At 39.0% G+C, this 24,527-nt stretch overlaps 1 protein-coding gene across 1 annotated transcript in view; it reads left to right on the plus strand.

Moving 5' to 3' along the window:
- Positions 1–24,527, plus strand: part of ak5 (adenylate kinase 5) — a 116,446-nt gene that overhangs the window by 34,302 nt on the left and 57,617 nt on the right. Inside the window, exon 6 of the mRNA XM_079611880.1 lies at positions 21,579–21,770. Coding sequence (XP_079468006.1) covers positions 21,579–21,770 — 192 coding nt within the window. The remainder of the gene's footprint in view (positions 1–21,578; positions 21,771–24,527) is intronic.

Here is a 24,527-nt window from a genome sequence, read left to right on the forward strand (position 1 = left end):
GCGACTGGCTGATACCTCCATTTTTGCCTCTCATTTGCTTGAATTGTTATACATTTTTGACTTGTCACTCTGCTTCACTGTCGATCCCACAATCACCCGTGTAAGATATGTCACTCAGCTCCCATAGTCAATGTACTGAAAATACCCTCTCATTTCTACTCATTTTCGACATTGCTCCTGGAGACCCACAGTCCTGCAAAGTTGATTTCCGACCTATTTTCAAGTGATCCTGATGAGCTTTATTTGCTGCTTCAGGTGTGTTTGATCAGGGTTGGAACTGAACTCAGGAGGACTGTGGGTCCCTGGGAGCAGAGTTGAAGACATCTGTGCCTGGTTGCATAAAGCACCTTAAGTTTTTCCTTCAGTATGAGACAAAGTGTGAATTTCACACTATTTCACACTATTGAATTTCACGCTATTCAGCCTGTTGTTCTGTGTGCTATTGTGTAGTTGAATAACTTGCCTTTCCAGATTAAATGTCTGTTCTTGGTCTTGGATTTTGTGAAACAAATTTCTAAATAAATGCGACTTATAGTCCAGTGCGACTTATATATGAATTGTTTTCCTCTTTGTGACACATTTTTTGACTGATGCAACTTATACTCCGGAGCGACTTATAGTCTGGAAAATAATGGTACCCTTTTCATCTCCGTGTGTGCCTAGCTGCCTAGCGGTTCGGCTCCAGCTAGCAAACTGCTCCCAATAAGTGACAAATTAACACCAACATTTTCCTATTTACATGTTGTAATTTGTATAGTCAAAGTGTGTACAAATAACAAGGTCACATGAGACACAGTGCTAAGCTTTGTGCTAAGCTAGGCTAGCGGTGGGTGCGTCAGACAGAGTTACTGCACACACAGAGATGATATGGTATGTATGGACATATCTAACTCTGGGGATACAGTGAATAAGCTAAAGTCTAAACTAACATGGCGCCGCCCATCGCGCATACAGCTCAACTAACGCGATCGTTATAAAAGTGTTTAAACAACCAAACACATCCACATGCACATATTTGACAATCGGAATATCTGTATTTCATGCTATATCTAACATATTTTTGAATATTTTGAATCAAAAAGAGAAAATTACATAAAAGCAGATCATCATTCATTCAGCGCTGTGTTGTGTTTGCACTGTGTCACGTGACAAGCAATGACGCGTGACCATGGAAACGATAAAGTGACAGGTTCTAAATAATGGTTGCCTTGAAAAACTCACGCTGGGGGGTCAGTTAGAATATTTTAAACTTACGTGTGAAAGGGTTAACAATCTAGCAACCACCTAATGTATAACATCCTTCTCATAATACCTTAGTAATGCCATAACAACAACACAACACAACACACCCTAGCAACAATAAGAACACCCTAGCAACACTCCAGCGACCACCCATAACACTCGACCAACCACCTATAACACCTTACTCTTAACAATCTAGCAATCACCTAATGTATAACATCCTTCTCATAACACCCTAGTAATGCCATTAAAACCACCCAAAACACCCTAGCAACAACAAGAACATCCTAGCAACACTCCAGCGACCACCCATAACACTCGACCAACCACATATATCAGTCTATTCATAACAACCTAGAAAAACCCTAGCAACCACCCATAACACCCTAACAATGCCTTAGCAATGCCTTATCTAGAACATTCCAGCAATATCCTAGCCACCACAGAACACCCTAACAACCACCCTACCCAGAACACCCTAACAACCACCCTACCCATAACACACTAACAACCACCCTACCCAGAACACCCTAACAACCACCCTACCCATAACACACTAACAACCACCCTACCCAGAACACCCTAACAACCACCCTACCCATAACACACTAACAACCACCCTACCCAGAACACCCTAACAACCACCCTACCCAGAACACCCTAACAACCACCCTACCCAGAACACCCTAACAATGCCTTAGCAATGCCTTATCTAGAACATTCCAGCAATATCCTAGCCACCACAGAACACCCTAACAACCACCCTACCCAGAACACCCTAACAACCACCCTACCCAGAACACCCTAACAACCACCCTACCCAGAACACCCTAACAACCACCCTACCCAGAACACCCTAACAACCACCCTACCCAGAACACCCTAACAACCACCCTACCCAGAACACCCTAACAATGCCTTAGCAATGCCTTATCTAGAACATTCCAGCAATATCCTAGCCACCACAGAACACCCTAACAACCACCCTACCCAGAACACCCTAACAACCACCCTACCCAGAACACCCTAACAACCACCCTACCCATAACACCCTAACAATCACCCTACCCATAACACCCTAACAACCACCCTACCCATAACACCCTAACAATCACCCTACCCATAACACCCTAACAATCACCCTACCCATAACACCCTAACAATCACCCTACCCAGAACACCCTAACAACCACCCTACCCAGAACACCCTAACAACCACCCTACCCAGAACACCCTAACAACCACCCTACCCATAACACCCTAACAATCACCCTACCCAGAACACCCTAACAACCACCCTACCCATAACACCCTAACAATCACCCTACCCAGAACACCCTAACAACCACCCTACCCATAACACCCTAACAACCACCCTACCCATAACACCCTAACAACCACCCTACCCATAACACCCTAACAACCATCCTACCCATAACACCCTAACAACCACCCTACCCAGAACACCCTAACAACCACCCTACCCAGAACACCCTAACAACCACCCTACCCATAACACCCTAACAACCACCCTACCCTAGCAAGGGTCTATAGCATCCTTTATAATGCAAGTTAGAAACCAGTTTTGCATGGCCTAACACATTCTTCTGAAAATATATAAATGTATCTTAGAATTTTAAAACTTGGCCACATAGTGTACTGTATGTATAAATAGGCACACCTCCTATAGAGGAGTTGCACTGTTGTAGAAAATCACTGTAAGCCATCTAGTCCAGATTTATTTACTTCCAAAGACAATTTTGTCACGACTAGAGCCTGCAGCATGAATAACTCTGAAGCATTAGTTAACAAGTTAGCTTTTCTCCAATCACGTTCAGGGGCTTGTCACAGCGCTCTCGTCTGCAGTGTGTTCAAAAGTAAGGCATCACCGAGGAGCCAATATAACATGTCAGAATCAGCAGATAGCTAATGGACTATTCTCACAGCCGAGTGGGTAATTGCGCAAGTGGATAATACAGTTGACAGGACTGTCGTTTCTGTGTTTACCCTGCCGAAGTCTTCTTTAGCTTTCAAAAAGACTCGGTTTGAAAAAAAAATGTAGTGAAAAAGAAGTGCACTTTAGCATACTTTTAAAAAGAGAACTTACAAGTGGAACGTACAAACTGAAAGTAATGTTTCAGAGACTTTATTGCATGTTATTTTCAATTAAAATAAAACGTTTAAATTTATATTAAATGCAAATTTGAAAAGTGTTTTTTGACCTACTGAAGTAGGATTTAAAAACTGTATTTATATTTCATTATTATTTATATTGTCTTAGTTAGTGTACTGCCGAATGTACTGACAAGCATTTGTGGTAAATACTTATTTTTATGGCTTAAGATTTGAAGTACACTACAAGTGCACATTCAATACAACTAAATGCACTTATTTTCACAAGGGGTCGCTTTAATGGGGAGTGATCACAGAAAGATCTCTGCCCCTGACAAAACACTGGGACGGTTTTCTCAACCTGCGATGGGAGAATGGGTTGAGATCTAATATTTCACACCCTGTTGATTCGCATCTGCGTGAGTGACTCGTCTGTGTAACGCACGTCAGATCCCAAACGTATACTTGAAACTCTCCATTTCCTGTGTGTTTGACAGGAGCCACTTGACAACATCAAGAGATGAGACTCGGGCAGTGACAGGCGTATATTAATGTCTATAAACCTGTCAAAAAGGAGCTAATGTCAGCTTTGCTAAAAGGAAATCCTATGACAGTTCTCAATTGCATGTCTCAATGCACGTTCATCTCTAAATTACAGCCTATTCCTTCCCGTTTCGTCGTATTTAGCTTTCTCTCTCATTTTTTTTTCTATTTCCTGTAAGACCGTGTGCTTAAAAGATAGTGCGTTAGCTATCAAGGCTAAATAAAAACTCAGCTGCGCCTTACTACTCACCGCGCTTGCTGTCAGTCTCAAATTAACCTTTACGTTTTACATAAACACAAGATTGCTAGTCCGGATTGAAAATTGCGGAAGTCACCACCTGCAAATGTCACACAGTGCGGTTTCTAGGCTGCGAATGAAGCGATCACCGAGTTCAGTCTGTACGACATGAGCAGTACAATTTAATGAGTACCAAGAATCAGATATGCTTTCGTCTCTCTCTCTCTCTCCGTCTCTTTCCACCTTACCTTATTTCACACCAATTATCTAAGAGATGCTTTAACATCGATCGAGATCTGTGAGGTATGTTCTTGTTGCTGCCGGAAAACAGATTCGCATCGCTGCTCATCTCACAAATGAACTGTTGATGTCACGTTATCTGTTGATTTGCTTTTGCAGGTACGGCATGTAATGGCATGCAGGTATTTTTGCGCAGTGGCGGGTAATTTTGTCTCATCTGCCGAACGCACTGGCAGACAAAATGTAACACTGTGTCCTAACCAGGTTCATTGCCTTCTGAAAATGACGTGTGACGTCACAATCACCCGGCAATAAGTGGATGTTTAATGCGTAGTGTGTGGTTATATGGCTTGCATGAGCGAACTTGTGAACTGCCACATAAAGCAAAGACAATACCAGACACTGAATCAGAGGAAACTGAGGGCTTTAAATACAAGGGGAGTAATCAAAGTAAGAAAGAACAGGTGCAGGAAATCATTTACTACCAGGGAGACTAATAATGACCAGGAACACAGGCAAAACGGGAACAGGGAAAACAGAACCAAACCAGGAAACTAAACAGACATAGAACTACATGCTACAATTGCATTAGGTTACTACCAATTTGAATGTCAATAGTTCAGTCTAGTTCAGTGACGTATAAATAGATCCTTAAGCTAAAAATTGCACAAGTTTGATTGATTTCGTTAATAAAATGATAAAATTGCAGTTTTTCCAGCTACCGGAACTCACATTTCTTAAGTGTCATAAATTAATGGTGACTCAAGACAAAAATGCCAACGATTTTATACAATAAACAAGACGATATCAAGTGGATTACTTTTGAAACATATGGTCAGTTTTTACTCGCTTTTTTTTTTTTTGTCAACAGAAATAGTTCAAAACAAAGCTACAACAACACAACTGTTGTGCATCTATAAACAACACTCTAGTGTTTTATTACTGAACGAATATGCGTTTTTTAATGAATTTGTTAAATTATGAATGGGTCAAGGACATTAAATCATTAAGACATAAAACAGCCCATTTAAATGAATCAGTTGAGTGGATTATTCAATGACCCATTCATTGTCTGCGTCCAAAATCACATCTCTCTTAGGTAGGAGTAGGTACTTATTTTGAATAAGTAATTATTTCACGATCGCTGAAAAGGTATGTTCTATATATATAGTATGAATTAAACTGGATGTACTGCATTCGCCATGTTGTCATTATAATGTGAACTACCAGCGTCAGTTGTGTCGCTTCACTGCCAATCATAAATCCTCTCCCGTTGCCTCATGGGATAGTAAAGTGTCCATATGCACACTTCAAAATCTCACTGGAAGTATTAGCTCATCCAACTTTTTGTCTACTCTTTTATGAGTACTGTGAGTTTTTCGCCTACTAGGGAAATATGCAATTTCAGATGCAGTCAGTCAATTGTTCCTTTCTCAAAAGAATCAGCAGGTTTTAAGGAATGATTCAGTGACTCACTCATTTTAAGGAATGGTTTAGTGACATTGTCACCACCAACAGGTAATTTTAGTTTCAATTTTTTTTTTAATCCAATAATTTCATATTTATATATTTTAACTATAATATTAAAAAATAAGTCTCATATTGTTATTAATTAAATTGTAATTGCAATGTAAATGCATTCATGGCACATAAACTGTCTGATTAAATACAGACTAAATTCCACTTAAAGGATAATTTCGGTATTTAACACCTTGAGTCTATATTGTAGTTTGTTTTGGATGAACAAGAGTGGTGGACAACATTTTTTTGACAATGGTTCCTCTCTCGAGTTTTTGACTATAATAGAATTGGCCATGGACCCATTTAACATTGGAGTCAATGGGCATGTCCGAAAATGTCATTAAAACAGCCAATAATGTTCGTTTACAAAACTGTTAAACTCACCGAGTGGTTAGTGGTGTTCGTTGATGATTATAAACAATATATCGTCGCAATATATGATTCCAATCCGTTTATTTTGCCATAGTGGAACTATTTTTTCAACAATGGGATTTTACAAAATGACGAATAAAACACGACAGAAACTGTATTTCGCAACACTTTTTGTTTCTGGAACATCAACTAACATCACTAATCACTCGGTGAGTTGCACAGTTTTGAAAACTAATGTTAAAGGTTGTTTTAATGACATTTTCGGACATGCCCATTGACTCCAATGTTAAATGGGTCCATGGCCAATTCTTTTATAGTCAAAAACTCGAGAGAGGAACCATTGTCAAAAAAATGTTGTCCACCACTCTTGTTCATCCAAAACAAACTACAATATAGACTCAAGGTACCGGAATTATCCTTTAAGATTCAACATCTGTCACCACTGCAGTGCAAAGATGGATTTTGTTAATACTTATTTTATTTGATTGGTAAAAGTGTCTTATGATTGCAATTGTTAAAACTTGATTCAGTCTGACACAAAAGATGATGCCCTGGAAATCAGTTTAAGGGGGAAAGTATCGCCTCTATGGAAAAGCTCATTTGCGTCACTGGCATTTTTACACGATACAAGCTCATATATGGCACATTCCTGTATATTACCAAAGTAAATGTTAAGCGGTGGCTGACTTTACCGATCCTTCAATTAGTTTACTTCCTGTCTGCTGGCTGTCACGGTTTAATGGGGACCCAGATTCAGGCATAGATTCCCCTGTGAGCATCCTTATTATCTCGATCTCTGCCTTTTCCTGGAGGTGCCGGAACAGTAAATACATTACAGTATAGGTGACACTTTGACACTGTCACATGGATGGATGGATGGATGGATGGATGGATGGATGGATGGATGGATGGATGGATGGATGGATTGATTTTTAGCCAAAGAAGATAGTCACATGTTTGGAACAACATGAGGGCAATGATAAAATAATTTTTGGATTAAATATAGACATAACACATTTAATAAAATAAGAATTTAGCAATATACATTGACAACAACAAAATAAGAAACACAAGGTTTTCATTTGATTCTGATGGCTAAAAAACGTTGAGGGATCCTTATGGAACAAACATGGAGGGTGTGAGATAAGCTTAGACTTTATGAAAGCATAGAATACAATGAAGCCTGATCGAGAACAGATTTACCCAATGCAGGAGATGATATGAATAACAATGAGTCTTTTTATTATTATTGTGTTTTTGTGGGATGGAGAAAGGTTTGAACAGGCTCTAGACTATATGTGTTGTGTGAAAGTGTGTTCGGTGACCAGGCAACCAATAACGGTGTCACCACAGCTAACCTCAGTAACTGAATTAGCTTTGACTCTCACAGAATAGAGATGAGCAGCAGCAATGAAGGGATTTAAAACCCAATTATGAGATGAGCACAGAATGAGAGGGGATCAGACCACAGCTTAAACAGGGATCATTATAGGATTACCAAATATCTACACAGTGAGCAAACCTGAGAGACACTGTCTCCCCAGCCTTTTCAAATATCAGCTAAATATTATTCCTGCATGTCACTCAGTCTTAGAAAAGGTGGCATGAGCTGACTCAGCCATATCCATATACAGTATGTGCTGAGCATTGCAAAGAGTGACTATTCAGTAAAAAGGCTGTCATATATATATTACATTTACCTTTACAGGTTGAACAAACTCATGTACAGTGAACAAATACAAAACTAACAAAACAAAATGATGATTAGACTTAACTTGTTCATGGCATAAACAGATGCACCAAATAAACTTCAAAATAAAAAACATGAAAACATGAACTGAGACAAAAATCTAACCAGACATGACATATCCCCCCTCAAACAGCCAATTATAACAAAACCGTTCTGGAGGGTGGAGGAGAAGGGGGAGGTATGGAGGTTCAGCCCCATGAAGAGGAGGGGGGTCAGGATTATGGCATGGTGGTGGACCTGGACCATGATGCAGGGAACAAGACCATGGATCCTGGAGCAGAGGCGGGGCCTGGACCATGGAGGATCAGGTGGACGTGGTGAAGCTAGAGTAGATGGGGAGCACTAGGGTGGAGTCGGCAGATGTCCATGTCCATTACAGGGAACACAGAAAGTTCATGGATGGCCTCCGTGGCCATGACATGGAGACACACAAACTTCGTAGATAGCCTCAGTGGCCGTGATACGTGGCACAGTGAGTTTATAGACCGCTTGCGTACCGTCGCCTCAGGGGAAGTGTGTATGGCCCAGACACACAAAATGGTGGCTACCAACACTGGGAGCGCTGAGGACAAGGGAAATACTGTATTTTTCCTGGATCACCGGGCTAAAGAGTGCTGGGACCACCGGCCTAGAGAAAGCTGAGACCACTGGACTTGAGACCACCAGACTTGAGAGCGCTGAGACCACCAAACTTGAGAGCGCTACTAGTGCAACTAGTGAAAATAAAAAATATATATACCATATAGTTATTAGGAAAAAATACCATAGTAAAATTAGGAAAAACAAAATGTGTGTAAATGTGTGGAGACAAACAGTAAAAACACAATATGAAACAGGCGTTACATGGGGCCAAATTAATTTAACATTATATATATTATTTTTACCTAGAGTAGCTCGCTTTGACCGGATCATTGAATCAGTGAGTTGTTGACTCAAGACCATGTAAGAGCCGCGCTATATTGGTCCAATGAGGGTTTCCAATAACACGGGAAGGTTTCTTGCGCGTTCCGTCTTTCCAGCATCTCAAAGTAATTTGGGTTAAATGCAATACATTTCTCATATGTATTTACTCGTTATTTCATCTGACTCCATAAATGAAAGGTTTTGATAATATCTATGCATCACTAAAAGTGAGCGAATGTTTGATTATTACTTTTAGACTTATTAAATGAACAAGGTCAAAATCAGTTTGAATAATCAAATGTAACAATTTATTAAATCAGGTATAAGGTCAATTGTATAATCAATTCAAAGATAATCAATATAAAGCATGAATAAAAAGAAGAGATGCGAACCCAACCTGATGCAAATTACATGAGGCTGGAAGTCTCGGTCACTCCCAGCCATCACGGGCCAGTCTAGATACAGAAAAGCCCAGATTCCTCTGCTGCATTCCATTAAATAGCCAAAACCTCTTTCATATGTTAACAATGGGAATTTACATTCAGAGTTGACACCTTTTGGGGGTAGGAGACCATTTGCCTATAGAGACAACCTTCCTTTGTGTGCCAGTTTCTCTAAACTTCTCAAAACCTGATTTCTTTTTGTTTAAATTAGTTGGAAATGAGACATTTGTACCACTCACTCTGAGACATTAAAAATGATACTAAACATAATAATCATTCACATTAAACCACATATATATTCTTGTGTGAGTCTTTAGGCGTGAAAGGGAGTGAGGCTGCATGGGGGAGGTCAGATGGTAATTTCCAGCAAGGTTCTTTGTTTCATAGACCAGTCTATCTCTCCAACCAGTTTCTCCAGCCTTACAGTCCCTCCTTGGCCCCGTGGGTCACATTCGGATGAACACTTACGGGGTCACAGTAAGGCGTTTGTTGTAATCCTTGAGATGTAACTCAAAAAGTGTCTTTGCAATGTTAGCATCTGTAGAAGCTCAGTGGGCTGTGTTCACCTGCAGAACACCTGGTCTCACCAGGTGTATGTAACTTGAGTTCAGCAGGTGGATGAATGCGTTCAGTTTTTTCTTCTTGTAATCCTGTGATGTAAGCAAAGTTCATAGAGTCAATCTGGATATTTGTGACTTGTTCAGTTCAGTGTCATTCCTCCATGGAGAAACTTCTGCTTCCCTGGCACCTTCTCCACGATGATGATCTGACCCTTCTTGACCAACCCTGTCACCTCCAGCGGTACGGTGGTCTGGGCAGACCTCAGTGGATGAAGGGGTTCTCCTTCGATCCACACTGCTTTGTGTGAGACACCTGAAAAGCATCTTAAATGTCCGCTTCACAATTGAGCACATATGAACTTACAGTCGTAGGGAAATGCATAGGAACGTATAATGCAATAAAGCAAAATCATGTCATGTTCAATGTAAAATACCATGTTCATGTCAGCAAATGTGAGTGGTACATCTGGTCTCAAGTGTTCCTCAAGGTCAGGTAGGGTGGTCCCATTTTAGATATCCAATTCTTCACTACCCCTGTGATGATATTAAATGGTAGTGGAATTTAAATATTCTTGGTCTGACTTACTCAACGGAAATGCAGCATGAGGTCGGTGTAATCTAAATAATCAAATCGATGGTACGCATCAACAAACCTTGTATTCACAGTAATAATATCTAATCAAAATCATGAATCAATACATATATAATAATCATTGTTTGTTCAGTAATCAGTAATCTTCCAATGCATAATACAAGAATGGAGATCGTTCATTCCTTGTAACAGTGTGTGTATGTGTCTGTGTGTGTCTAGTCACCCAACAGTTTGGTGTTTGTGTGTGTGTCCTTGGGTGTGTGTATGTGTGTGTGTGGTTTTGTGTGTGTGTGTGTTTTTTGTGTGTGTGTGTGTTTCTGTGTGTGTGTGTGTGTGTGTGTGTGGTTGGCTAAGTCACAGTCGATGACAGGGTTGAATTGTAACTTTTTGTAATTGATTGAAGCGTTCACACTTCAGATCTAGTTTGTTTTTATAATGTGTCTGTTATTAGAGGCATTGTTGAGAAATCATGGGCCCTATGATTTTCCAACCACACCAATAACAATCAGTTAAACATTTTTGAATTTTAATAGCAGGTCTGTCTTTGCTTTAGAATTTGTATTATCAATTTGTGACTGTAGCCATTCATGTGTACGTTACAGTGTTTTCCCATGAGTTAGTAGTGTGTACTGTCATCATGGGATCAGCTTTGCCATCCTATGTGTGTAAAGCTGTCTGGATCTGTTCAGTGTGATGATGGACAATAGATCATTAGTGAAGTGTCACTTTTGGGCTCTTTGCCATCTTTATCTTCCTATGTGTAGTGTTCAGCGGTAAATGGAGGTGTGTGTTCAGTGTTCATGCCTAAGAGATGGGTGGAATTAAATATGACAATTGTGTTGTAAATTTGGATCCAGTTCTAACTGGGAGGCCACAGTTATGCAGTAGTGTGTTACTGTGATGTGTGAGTGGCCTCTTGAGTTGTCTTTTCACCCATCTCCAGAATTTCAGGTTATATTCTACAATCCCGCTGTCCTGCTTTTGGTGCAGGTGGAGTCCGGTCCGTCCTGGCGTCCGTCCTCCGAGGAATTTCAGTGTTAAAACCTGAGACAGAAACAAATGCAGAGAGAACCACAGTTAATTCAGATATTTTCAACGGTTTCAAAATTTTAATTCCTGTTTTCACATGAAACCGAGTTTCATTGACCAGGTCTAAATTGTTGCTGTTTCAGCGCAGTGTGTGACACCTAAGGCTGCTCTTGGAGTTCAGTCTTCACAGTCTGCTTGTGTCATGAGCATTAGAGATCCCAGTTCTGCTGGGGAAATCTTCTGGATTCATCTGAGTTTTTATCACTCATATTGTCATTGTAAGTTGCTCTCATTACAATCAGATCTGTGGGCAGAAATTTGTTCACCTGGATCGGTGTTGCCTGTTTTATGGTGTCATTCACACATTCGGTTAGTGCAGATATTTTTTGACCTGCAAGAAACTGTGGTACCCATCTGCTGTTTAGCATTTCACACCCTCCTCGTAAATGTACTTCTCTGATCAGATTAAATTTTATTTGGCTGTTACCTGTGCCACACTTCTAGTCGTGTTTGCAGTGGTAAAGGCAAAAATAAAGATATACCCCCCTCCGGTTTGGCACTGGGGAGCCCACAAATGAAATTCAATTTTAAGGATGATATTATATTTCGAGTTATAATACAATCGCTATATTTAAAAGAATTCAGATGTGAAACTATTAAGCCATTTGCTATTGAGCTGCTACCCGACTAGCAAATGACGCTAATAGCTGAAGACCTTGAGTAATCAAAGTTGTCAGCTCAGTGAGCGTTTTAGATGCTTTTGAGCTTTGGTTATCTGCAGAGTGCTGTTTTCTGTCAGAGTGTGGTTGTCTGCGTTTTTTGAAATAGGGTGGAGGTCTGCCTCTGTCCAGGGACCAACACTTTTCCTCTGTATGGCCTGTTTTGTGACAGGAATTACAGAATCTGCTCAGTTTGCCACAGTGTGGCTTCCTGGATTCTCCTGCAGACGGATGATTTTCATGACATTCTAACACAGCTACCTCACAATGCATTTGTTTTCGTGACTCAATTCGTGTTGCCCAGCTTACTATACATTCAAATGTATTTTGAGCTGGAGAAGCACCATACGTGAGCGATTGCTGTACACGCGGACCTGCATTTGTAAGCAGTAAATCAAGGAGAGTTACATTGTTGTGGTTAACATTTTCAATTCCAGCATACTCCTCAAAAAGTTCAAACATATTTTCTGCATATGTCTCAAACGATTCTTCAGGATTCTGTTTCCGATTGAAAATCAGTTCCCATCCAACAGGACTACAACCACGCAGATCACGAAGGCATTGTTTGAGTCTATTAAAGATTTCACTCTCAGGCTCATTTTGACACATTGACTGCACAATGGTGCCTGTCATCAAAACCTGTGGTATCTTGTAGATCAAAACATCTGGAATTGAGCTGATTACAATTTGCCAAATATCTTTTGGTTCGAGTTGAAATGCATGTTTTAGACCTACAATGCGTCGCCACCATGGTTCGAATGGTCCTTTTAAAGGGAATGGCCCGATCTCTGCTTTAAACAAGTTACATTCAGTTACCGTTAAAGGACGTTGGATGCTTGACTCTGTGCCGTTTGGGTGCCGTATCACCTTAAGGGCTGAGACGGGCACTCTTTTCAAAATTTGATCACGCGCTTCATCTGTCTGAAAAGATACACGAGTGTTAGAGCAGGCTGCCTCATCTAAGAAGTGCACATTTTTCGTCCCATCGCTGTTGAGCGTTATGGGAGACTTGGACTTTTTAGCATTTAGCTTAGCCTTAAGATCTGCAATGGTGTCTTTGTGATTTTTACACTTTTTAGTCAGGGCTAACTGTTCAGATAGTAATCTATCTAGCTGTGTTTGAAGATCTTGAATCTTTGTCTCTGACATTTGTGCCTCCGCATTTTTAGAATGCACTTCACATTTAACCTCCATAAGCGAAGATAGAAATTTGGTTGACTTATGTAGCTGTTTATAACTTATGAAGTTTAAAGCCTCAATTATCTCACCATGTTTTGATTTCTTCTGCTTACTACCCACTGTTTTCCACCAAGTGAAAATTTCATTGTCAATAGTGTCTATGTTAAGACCTTTTCTACTGAGTTTGCACAGTGTAGGCTCAACCTTTTCGGCCCATAGTTTAAACAGGACATGCTCATTATCCATGTTCCAATTTATATTTGCTTAATTTCACAATGATGGAAACGTTTTTTTTTTTTGTTATTTTTTTTTTTGTTATAGGATTAATGAGATGCGCGTTCGCGGTTTCTCTTTTTAGATTTCAAATGCCTATTCTTTCATTTTTAGTCTCTTTAAGGACTACGTGTATGTGAAATTATAATTTTAATGTTTGAGGATTCTCTTTTAAACTCTGATTATATTCTATCCGCTTAGATTTAGGATACTATATCACTTAGAGGTCCTGGTCTTTCGCAGGTCTCTCGACACAAACTCGCCAGTCCTGGTCGTCAATCAGAGGTAAATGGTTATATATCTAAGATTTGCCGTAATTCACACGTACACAATAAAAGATACTTTTTCATAACCTCCTTGAATGCCCCCTCAGGAACTTAATCCAATCATTTACTTTAGTAGACACTTCTCTAAAGTAACATTAAACTAAGAACAGAGGTATGAGCGTACCCAAATTTAGATTGCTTTTGCTATTTCTAAACGGAAATTAACCCGCTCCTGCATTCAAGTATACTTGCAATGATGCCAGGTCTCAGCCCCTCGCTGATCTGGTCGCAGAATTGTGGAAATATACGAATCCAATAATCTATTTGGGAAAAAACAATCTCAGAGTCATTTAGAGTGAATTCAAACGTAACAATGCATACATTTTGTTCAAGATTCAGAGTTACTGAACCCTAATGCGCGACGTTCTCTGGAACTTTGAATATGAGAGTTTTGTTGTTTCAGGATTAATAAGATGTGCGTTTGCTGTTTCTGATTTTCAAATTCATTGCGAATCACATCATAGCATGGCATAGACACACGTGTTTAATTCAGTTCAACACAGGACACATGGCCTAGAGGATATCTACAGCCTTTACCTAAGTGTTTCAAGTACACTTACAGTAAAGCAATCCCGTGTTTAAAGAATAAACTTAAATTTAGCCTATGCACATTGTTGTACAAACGACTAAATTGTGTTCTATGAGCATAATGTGTTCATACAATTTCCAATTTGAAAATTAACAGAATTATTGCATGCTTTTTAATCTCATATGTGTTAAAGTTCAAGCTTTCAAATGTAGTTTGTCAAGATTAGTTTAGGTTTAGTATAGGATATTAATGCTTTCAATGTGACTTTGGGCCTACCGGTGAGCCGGCGACACAAAGAGTTAAGCGTTTGGAAGGTAGCATTTAGCTTAGCCTTAATGCAGCATGACTTAAGCATTTAGCTTAGCCTAAAACTGATTTTTAGCCTGTAAATCATGTCATCCTATTTTTTCCAAACTTCTTTGCTTTTCATAAACAATTCATCGACCTGCCTTTTTATTTATAAAATCACACGTTTTTCGATCGTTTACAAACTTAGAATTCTCTTTCTGTTGTTTGCAGATACTCCCCATGTGTTGCTGGTTTGTCAAGCCAATACAACAATGGCAAAAAAACATGCGGCTGATTTTAAAGCTTTTAAGCTATATTTTTTCGGTTCTTCGTCGAGTTATTAATTATTTGGAAGATGTTATTCCAATTTTAGGTTTTGTTTCTTGTTGCTTAGGCAAACAAGGAGATCTTTCAAATCTATACAAGTGTTTTCATTCTTCATCTGCTGCGCTGCCGCGTGTTTCTAGACAAAGAGCGTTCCGCCCCGTAACAATGCAAACATTCTCAACACTTCTAAAAAAGGTAGAAAAAGTTGACTTACCACAGCGGCGGAAGAAAGAGAAGATGTTCAAACCTCTGTGTTGATTTTAGATTCCCAAAACTTTTCTGGAAAAGACTTTGCTCGCGAAATCCATTTGTTGCGAGATCACGTCCGGGGTCGCCAATTTGTAAGAGCCGCGCTATATTGGTCCAATGAGGGTTTCCAATAACACGGGAAGGTTTCTTGCGCGTTCCGTCTTTCCAGCATCTCAAAGTAATTTGGGTTAAATGCAATACATTTCTCATATGTATTTACTCGTTATTTCATCTGACTCCATAAATGAAAGGTTTTGATAATATCTATGCATCACTAAAAGTGAGCGAATGTTTGATTATTACTTTTAGACTTATTAAATGAACAAGGTCAAAATCAGTTTGAATAATCAAATGTAACAATTTATTAAATCAGGTATAAGGTCAATTGTATAATCAATTCAAAGATAATCAATATAAAGCATGAATAAAAAGAAGAGATGCGAACCCAACCTGATGCAAATTACATGAGGCTGGAAGTCTCGGTCACTCCCAGCCATCACGGGCCAGTCTAGATACAGAAAAGCCCAGATTCCTCTGCTGCATTCCATTAAATAGCCAAAACCTCTTTCATATGTTAACAATGGGAATTTACATTCAGAGTTGACACCTTTTGGGGGTAGGAGACCATTTGCCTATAGAGACAACCTTCCTTTGTGTGCCAGTTTCTCTAAACTTCTCAAAACCTGATTTCTTTTTGTTTAAATTAGTTGGAAATGAGACATTTGTACCACTCACTCTGAGACATTAAAAATGATACTAAACATAATAATCATTCACATTAAACCACATATATATTCTTGTGTGAGTCTTTAGGCGTGAAAGGGAGTGAGGCTGCATGGGGGAGGTCAGATGGTAATTTCCAGCAAGGTTCTTTGTTTCATAGACCAGTCTATCTCTCCAACCAGTTTCTCCAGCCTTACAACCAGCTGCAGTCCGTTCAGTCTAATTGGTTCAGCGATTTTCAAACCCATTCAACAGGTTAATTTGAAATAATTGCTATTACATTTATGTCATGGTTGGTGGCTTTAGAGAAGCTCACAACGACGGAGTAAGAACAAAAATAGTCTTTAATATTAATCCAAACAGAACACTTAGGAGATAAACTTGTAACCAAGTATAAATTGACACAAACAGGAACTGAACACAATGAAAATGAAACCAAAAATGAGTATAGCTGTGACAGAATTCCCCCCCTCCTGGAAGGTGCAGCCAAGGAGGTGGTTCTGGAGGTGGACGCAGAGCTGGAGAAGGACGGGAGACAGGAACAGGTGCCAGCAGGAGAAGCCAAGGCGGTGATGATGATTGGAAGAGCCAGAGAGGCGAGGATGAGGAGTAACCAGGTGGTGATCCAGAGCACAGTGAGGATGAAAGCACACCACTGAGTCTACAGATCGAGGAGTCATGGTGGAGACTTGGCTGACAACACCCGGTGGACAACTGATGGAGATGGATCCGATGGAAGTGGAGCCATAGGCACAGACAGAGATGTGAAGTCAGAGTGCCAGAGGACCGAGGCGAAGGACCAAGGTGGAGCCGGAGGGGTGGAGAGACGGAGCGCAACAGTAAGTCTGTGGTGCAGGCAGGGCGACATCTGACCAAGGCAGAGCCGGAGGGGCGAGAGAACCCGGTGGAGCCATAAGGATGATGGTATCTGGTGGAGCCAAAGGAGGGAGGTGCCGAGGTGGAGTGACTGGATCAGCGGCTGGATGTGATCAGACATTTCATGACGCTCGGCCTTCGGGACGATGTTTGGCTCTGTCCTCCTTTTAGGCTTTGGCTCTGTCCTCCTTTTAGGCTTTGGCTCTGTCCTCCTTTTAGGCTTTGGCTCTGTCCTCCTTTTAGGCTTTGGCTCTGTCCTCCTTTTAGGCTTTGGCTCTGTCCTCCTTTTAGGCTTTGGCTCTGTCCACCTTTTAGGCTTTGGCTCTGTCCTCCTTTTAGGCTTTGGCTCTGTCCTCCTTTTAGGCTTTGGCTCTGTCCTCCTTTTAGACTTTGGCTCATACATTGTGGCTCGCTCAAGCTCTTCATCTACGGTTGGCTCAGGGGTTTCGTCTATGAGGGTCGTCTGGCTGGGCTCTGGGTTGCAGGCTGTGATGAATAAGCCACCATGTTGGAGAACCCAGCCCAAATACTCCAACAAACTCCTCTGTTCGGGGAGTAGGAGACGCACTTCTGGTGAATCCATGCTTTACTCAATGTTGAGGGTCCAGTAATCTGTCACAGTTGGTGGCTGTAGAGAAGCACACGACAACGGTGTTGGAACAAAAATAGCCTTTAAATATGAATTCAAACAGAACACTTGGGAGATAAACTTGCAACACAACCACGTTGTTGTGAAAAAACAAAACAGAGCATAACTGACAATTTCGGAGCGGAAATGGATTTCTTCAAATCAAAATAAGAAGCAATGTTCTTATGAAATGCAGTGGAATAAAAAGTACATTTCAGAAAATAAAAATACTCTGACAAAGTACAGATACTTGAAAAATGTAAATGACTTTGCTAAAGACCACAACGGCTTGCTGCAGTTTCAGCAATTTTGTCCATACAGGAAAACCAATGGGGTCCAAAACAACACTGGAGACATTTTTCCAAATATTTTCTTTTGTGTGCCATTTTGGACTAGTTTTAGCTCATTAAATACTACTTCTACTACCGTTACTTTTTTAAACAACAACTTCTGATTTCCGACTGGCAGACAGAAAATGTGTAGACTTACTAGGGTGAGACACAAGCCATAGAGACTTATTCTTTTGGACAGCAGAGTTTTTCGGTTGACTTTGTGTGTTGTTTTAGTGGCCTTTACTGTCAAATTAATAAAATACTATATGCTCGTCATGTTTTTCTTTCTTTTGGGCACTAAAGGGCCTTTGCTAATGTGGCGTTACAAGCTCGAGGTTGTTTCAACAAGCTGTTTTCTGAGTGCAGTTGGCATGTAGTAGCACAGAGTTTTAACTGAGGGCGATATACTAACGCTCTGCACTGACAGGAACTAGCAAGACCTCAGCTCTGTTTACTTAAAGGACTTAAAATTCTGTCATGTTGTCCCAGATCTCTGTGAAATGCATACATGTTTGGAACGACATGAAATACAGTAAATACAGAATTTTCATGTTTGGGGGAATTATTCTTTACAATAGTTGGATCTAACAATAGGTGAAATTTACAGATGCATGATAATGACTGACTGGAATGAATGAGGTAGTAAAAAAACAAATGGAAACTAGAAGATAAAACGAAACACTAATAGATTTTGAAGATTAGCAAAAAGGTAAATCCGCAGAGAGACAAGTGAGAAGAGCGGGACATAAGCATTTCTCAGAGGGTTGTGATCACAGGTATAGACTGTCTTGTGTATTAGCCTACACATCGGGAGGTATAATTGACAGGGGCTCTGAGGGTTCTTCTAGGTGTAATACCCTTTAAAACAAAACGTCAGACATTTTCTAACAACCCTAAGGGACAGCGCCATTTTTATCTTCACTTCACTTCACGGCGTCCCACGAGACCATATCCAGCTTCTTTTGATTTAGCTTGCACTGCTTTATGAATTGATTCAGGGATGAAACGTACGTGCTTCAAAGGAATCCAGAACATCTGACCTTTTATATACAGTTTGTATAAAGACCTTTCGTATAAAGAGTTCACATGCTCAATGACACACATGTGAAAAGTGACCTAGAAATAGTGCAAAATATCAAATCTTAATAAGCCATATAAAACACTTGTTAAAAAAATCTAACATTTTGTTAATTTACACATTGAAATAGGATCAGTATTCGCTTTGGTTGAAAAGAACAGCCTAGATATTCTGCTAACCAGGTTCAATGGAAGCAACCCACAAAACACAGTTTACCTGAAAAACCAACATAACTGTCATTTAGCATAGCATTTTTTAAAATGTTTTATAATTTTGATTATAATTAATACACATTTTATTAAGTGCAATGTTTTTTATTTAAAAAATCAACAGCAATTGACCAATTTCCTTCATTAGTTATCAGATCAGCGGACCTTTACTGATGATGTGACCTTCGGTATATCCAGAAGTTTGGAGTGAATGGCAGGAACAGATTTTATTTTAAATGGCAAAAATATATTTCAATGTCTTAGCTTTCACTGACATTTCGCCGGCCGTGCTTCTCTTGAGATAATCATCATGCTTCTTTTTTTGTGACAGGCTTTAAGGCATTTATGAACTGACATTTGTAGTCTTTTTCCCCCTCCAGTGACTAATTAAGTGCACATGTCTCAAAAGGCTTCCCAGCAGGCAACTGGTTAAGAGTATGACTGTGCATTTCATCAAATATCTGCCTTTTGAGGTCATAATTTTGTTAAGACTTAATGCACATAAACTGCTGCCAGTTTGGCACATAGACAAAAGATAAAGTCCAAGGTTTTAGACAGTTAAAGCATTCAGTGTTTTTTAATATTCCTTGTTTTCAATTAGTTACTCAATTAACGTTAAAAAGCATTTAACGCAAATAACGCAGAATCCGTTTTTTTGTGTCATTCTTTGTCTAGCGTGATATTATATGATCGCGATCTTATTCATGCCAATGCTCCAAAAGAGAACGCACCAGAATCAAGTTATTTCGCGCTTGAGCGACCAAACACACAAACTATTATGCCAAAATGTCCGTTTTGTTGAGTATCCTCATTAGAGCAGTCTTAAATTAGTTAAATAAAGTCTTAAATGAATAAAGAGTTGTGAGAAAATGGGACGTGTGAGATGAAGAGATCGTATCATGTGCAGCAGCGGCAGGTCTTAAAGTGACAGCAGCCACTAATGCTGTCATTAATGTTCATCAAATAACAAAGGTAACAGAGAAACTTGCTGCTTTTGACTGAAGAACTTTTGTAGATTTAATAGGGATTCATCTACATTTATTGTATAATTGATGCAGTGCAGACTCTTTGATAACTTTATTAAATGTCTACATTTCCCACCTGTTAGGTAAATATGACATTTATTATGGGTTAATGTGAGGATTTTTAAAATTCCGCTTAAATGAAAAGTTGTTATATTTTTTGAAGCCTAATAAATGTAAAAACATTTTTATAGCTTTCAATTACACTGTAATGTTGAATGGCTATAATTAATGTTTTAAAATGAAAAATCAATTTCATTGAGACATCAGTAGCTGTATAAGTATCAGTGATGCTGGCCTTCATTCATTAAAAAACCCCGGCATTAACCAAGTAGGTTTATCTCTGTAAAGCAGCTTTGAAACAATCTACATTGTTAAAAGCGCTATATAAATGAAGATGACTTGACTTGACTTTATTTCAATAGTCCACTTTATTCTACTAACTATAAGTAATTTTTCAACTAAATGTCAACTAACTCTCATTAGAGTATTAGTAGACTGTTAGGTTATGGTTAGGTGAGTAAGTTGACTTGTAGTTGCAAAGATACCTAGTCAGTAGAATGTCTGTTGGAGGACCAACAAAATAAAGTGTTAGCAAATATTAAGCAGACAGTCTACTAATCCTCTATTGACAGTTAGTTGACATGTAGCTCTGCAAAGTTACTTAGTTATTAGAATATCTAAAGTGGACTATCGAAATAAAGTATTTAAAATAAACGGTCTGTGTGGTTTCTACATTAATTTTGGAATTACCTGTGTGTAACTTTAATTGACTGACAGCACATATATATACATTACCATTGTTTAAACGGCTGATATGTGGGTGTGTATATTGAACATTTAAACATTGATCAGTTGTGTTATCAGTTGAGTCTTTCTTTTTTAATAAACTGTTTAACTGTCTTTCATTTCTCTACCATATTTCTACTACTCTCTGCTTTTCAACTGAACAATATTGGTGTGCACAATAAAGCCTTTAATGCTAAATAAGACTGTGTGAGATATCTGTAAAGCCTCAGCTACAAAATAATGAACATTTCCTGTGGTTTCATGTGTGAATGTTACGACTAAGACGCATAATGTATGCTTATATGCCTCTCATGCGTTAGACGAATGAGCGCAGAGTGGCACTTAATAGCCACATCTTCACAGATCACTACAGCCACAAGTCACTTTGAACTTGACTGCCAGAAGGTGAACGAGCCCATGAATATCAACTTGAACTGAGACATTACTAGTTAAGAGACACTCACCTCCTTTGTTCTGTCTCTGTAGATCTGTACTCCAGACCTGGTGGTGTTTCTGGCCTGCTCTAACCAGCGTCTGAAGGAGCGTCTGGAGAAGCGTGAGGAGCAGCAGGGTCGCCCAGATGACAACCCTAAAGCTATCGATCGACGCTTGACTAATTTCAAACAGAATGCCATCCCCCTGGTCAAATACTTCCAAGAAAAGGGCCTCATCATCACAGTAAGGAATATTTTTAAGTATTACTTGAAGGTTAGTGAGACTCAAATGGGAGTCTTGGAATCGGATAGGACTTCTTAATCGACTAATATATTGACAGAATTTAAGGATTCCTTTGAGAAAAAGTACAAGTTAGCATACTTTAAAAAAAAGAGTACTCATTACAGAGTAATATACTTTAAAAGATTATACTCCGGTGCAAACTGAGCGTAATGTTTTAGTACACGTATTAAATGACAATACATTATAGTTTAAAGTCACATTTAATTCAGTTAATTTACCAGTAAACTGTGAATGTACTGACAAGCAATTATGCTAAACTAAAATATATTTCAATGCCATTTATATGGAAAATTACACCAAAAACTAAAAAAGTTGTTTTAGGGTTTAGTTACCCTTTAACTGCAAGTACATCATGTATTAAAGGATAATTCCGGTATTTAACACCTTGAGTCTATATTGTAGTTTGTTTTGGATGAACAAGAGTGGTGGACAACATTTTTTTTGACAATAGTTCCTCTCTCGAGTTTTTGACTATAATAGAATTGGCCATGGACCCATTTAACATTGGAGTCAATGGGCATGTCCGAAAATGTCATTAAAACAGCCAATAATGTTCGTTTACAAAACTGTTAAACTCACCGAGTGGTTAGTGGTGTTCGTTGATGATTATAAACAATATATCGTCGCAATATATGATTCCACTCCGTTTATTTTGCTATAGTTGAACTATTTTTTCAGACACTTCACAACCGTGTAACTTACGCTCAATATTTGAATCTGAAGTGTTAGCACACTCCCGACCACTTGATGGCGATAACCGATGTTTATGTCTCGCGGGACACTCACGGTCACAGTCGAGTTCAACTTCATATTGCACTGGTCAGTGGTCACGTCTTTCAATATGGTTAGAATTTGTGCGGTCAAAAACTGCGGTAAAGTTCCTAAAGCACAGTTGCTCTGCTCGCTAGCCTTATGAGAAACGGAAGTGAGGAAAAAGACTACATCGACCAAATGTAAACAGCCCCCTTTCAGTTTGCGGTAGCGCATTTATATTAACGAGCACTCAGTCCTTCAACAGAATTCAATGGGATTTTACAAAATGACGAATAAAACACGACAGAAACTGTATTTCGCAACACTTTTTGTTTCTGGAACATCAACTAACATCACTAATCACTCGGTGAGTTGCACAGTTTTGAAAACTAATGTTAAAGGTTGTTTTAATGACATTTTCGGACATGCCCATTGACTCCAATGTTAAATGGGTCCATGGCCAATTCTTTTATAGTCAAAAACTCGAGAGAGGAACCATTGTCAAAAAAATGTTGTTCATCCAAAACAAACTACAATATAGACTCAAGGTGTTAAATACCGGAATTATCCTTTAAGCACACTTAGAGTTCACACAAAAATTCTGTCATTTGTTTGCCCTCTTGTTGCTCCAAAGTCATAAGACTTTTGTTCATCTTTAAAAATCAAATGAAGATATTTTTAATTGTATCCGTCCATTCAAATCCATTATGAATTAAGTTAAATCCAAGTCTCTTGGGACATGAGCACTTTATATGATGAATATATTTAATTTAGGCTTTTATGCACATAAAAACATTGATCAGTCTTATTAACAGAAATATTGTTCCTGAAATGACATGTAGGACGAGTAACTGATGATAGGATAGGGTAGGATTGGATCTGAAAACAAAACCTGTTTTTATCCATTTGTAACTTGTAGAATAGCATTTAATGCATTTTGTAATGAAGGCTGAACAGCAATTGCAGTAAATAGAGCCATACATTATTCCTATATTAAAATATACTTTATAAATGTATTAATTAAAAGTGCATAATTTCAGGCTATGGTGTTGATAATGTCGTGCATCATGTGGATCGTGCATTTATCTTGCAAATTAGTGTAGATAATGGCATGCATCATGTGGATTATGTGCATTTATCTTGCCTATTAAGCTGTTATAATTTGACATCTATAATACACCTGCGCACATTTCAAGATTGATTTCTGGCAATCCTAGCAGCATATAGACCACCGCATCATCCCAGTGCTGTCAGTTTCATTAAGACATGCTCTTTATCACTCTGAGTAATTAATACAGACAAATAGGGTGATCTGGGACAGGGCGGAAATTAAAGACAGATAGATCCAGCATGTGTCAGGATCCCAATGGAGTCACTTATTTAACAAGCTGGAGCTCCTTTCAGTTACTAAACAAAGGTGATGAGGATGTGTTATTAGAAATGGGTTACATTTTTTTAATCAGGACTTCAACCTGGAATTTTCAGGAAACGGATAAGATTTAGGAGACTCCTGTAAAAATACAAGGAGCGAGGATAATTGAGAAAGGAGAAATGCAATAAACTTCAAATCAAAGTTTCATTCCGAGGGTTCATTTGGGAAATACAGAATGTGTCATTGTGTGTTATTATTTTCTGTCTTAAAATGGCTACTTGGTGAAGGTTCTTGCTCAAAATTTGATTGAAGCTAAAACATGTAAACCAAAATATTCTGTTACTACATGGATTTTTTTTTATCTTTAACAGACATTTAGAAAAATGGACATTTACTAATTTAGAAAAGAGCATAACTTTTTTGAGGGATAGTGAAAAGCAAAATGATTCCCTTTTGAGTGAACTTGCAGTGCATCAAAGAAGACACAACAGGGAACGCCTCTGTGTAATTGCATCTGAAGTACAGTATGTGTGAAAGTAGCATGTGACGGTTATATGGTGGCAAGTCAGGCT

This window comes from Phoxinus phoxinus, assembly GCF_949152265.1.
Source record: "Phoxinus phoxinus genome assembly, chromosome: 5".
NCBI classification, from domain to species: domain Eukaryota; kingdom Metazoa; phylum Chordata; class Actinopteri; order Cypriniformes; family Leuciscidae; genus Phoxinus; species Phoxinus phoxinus.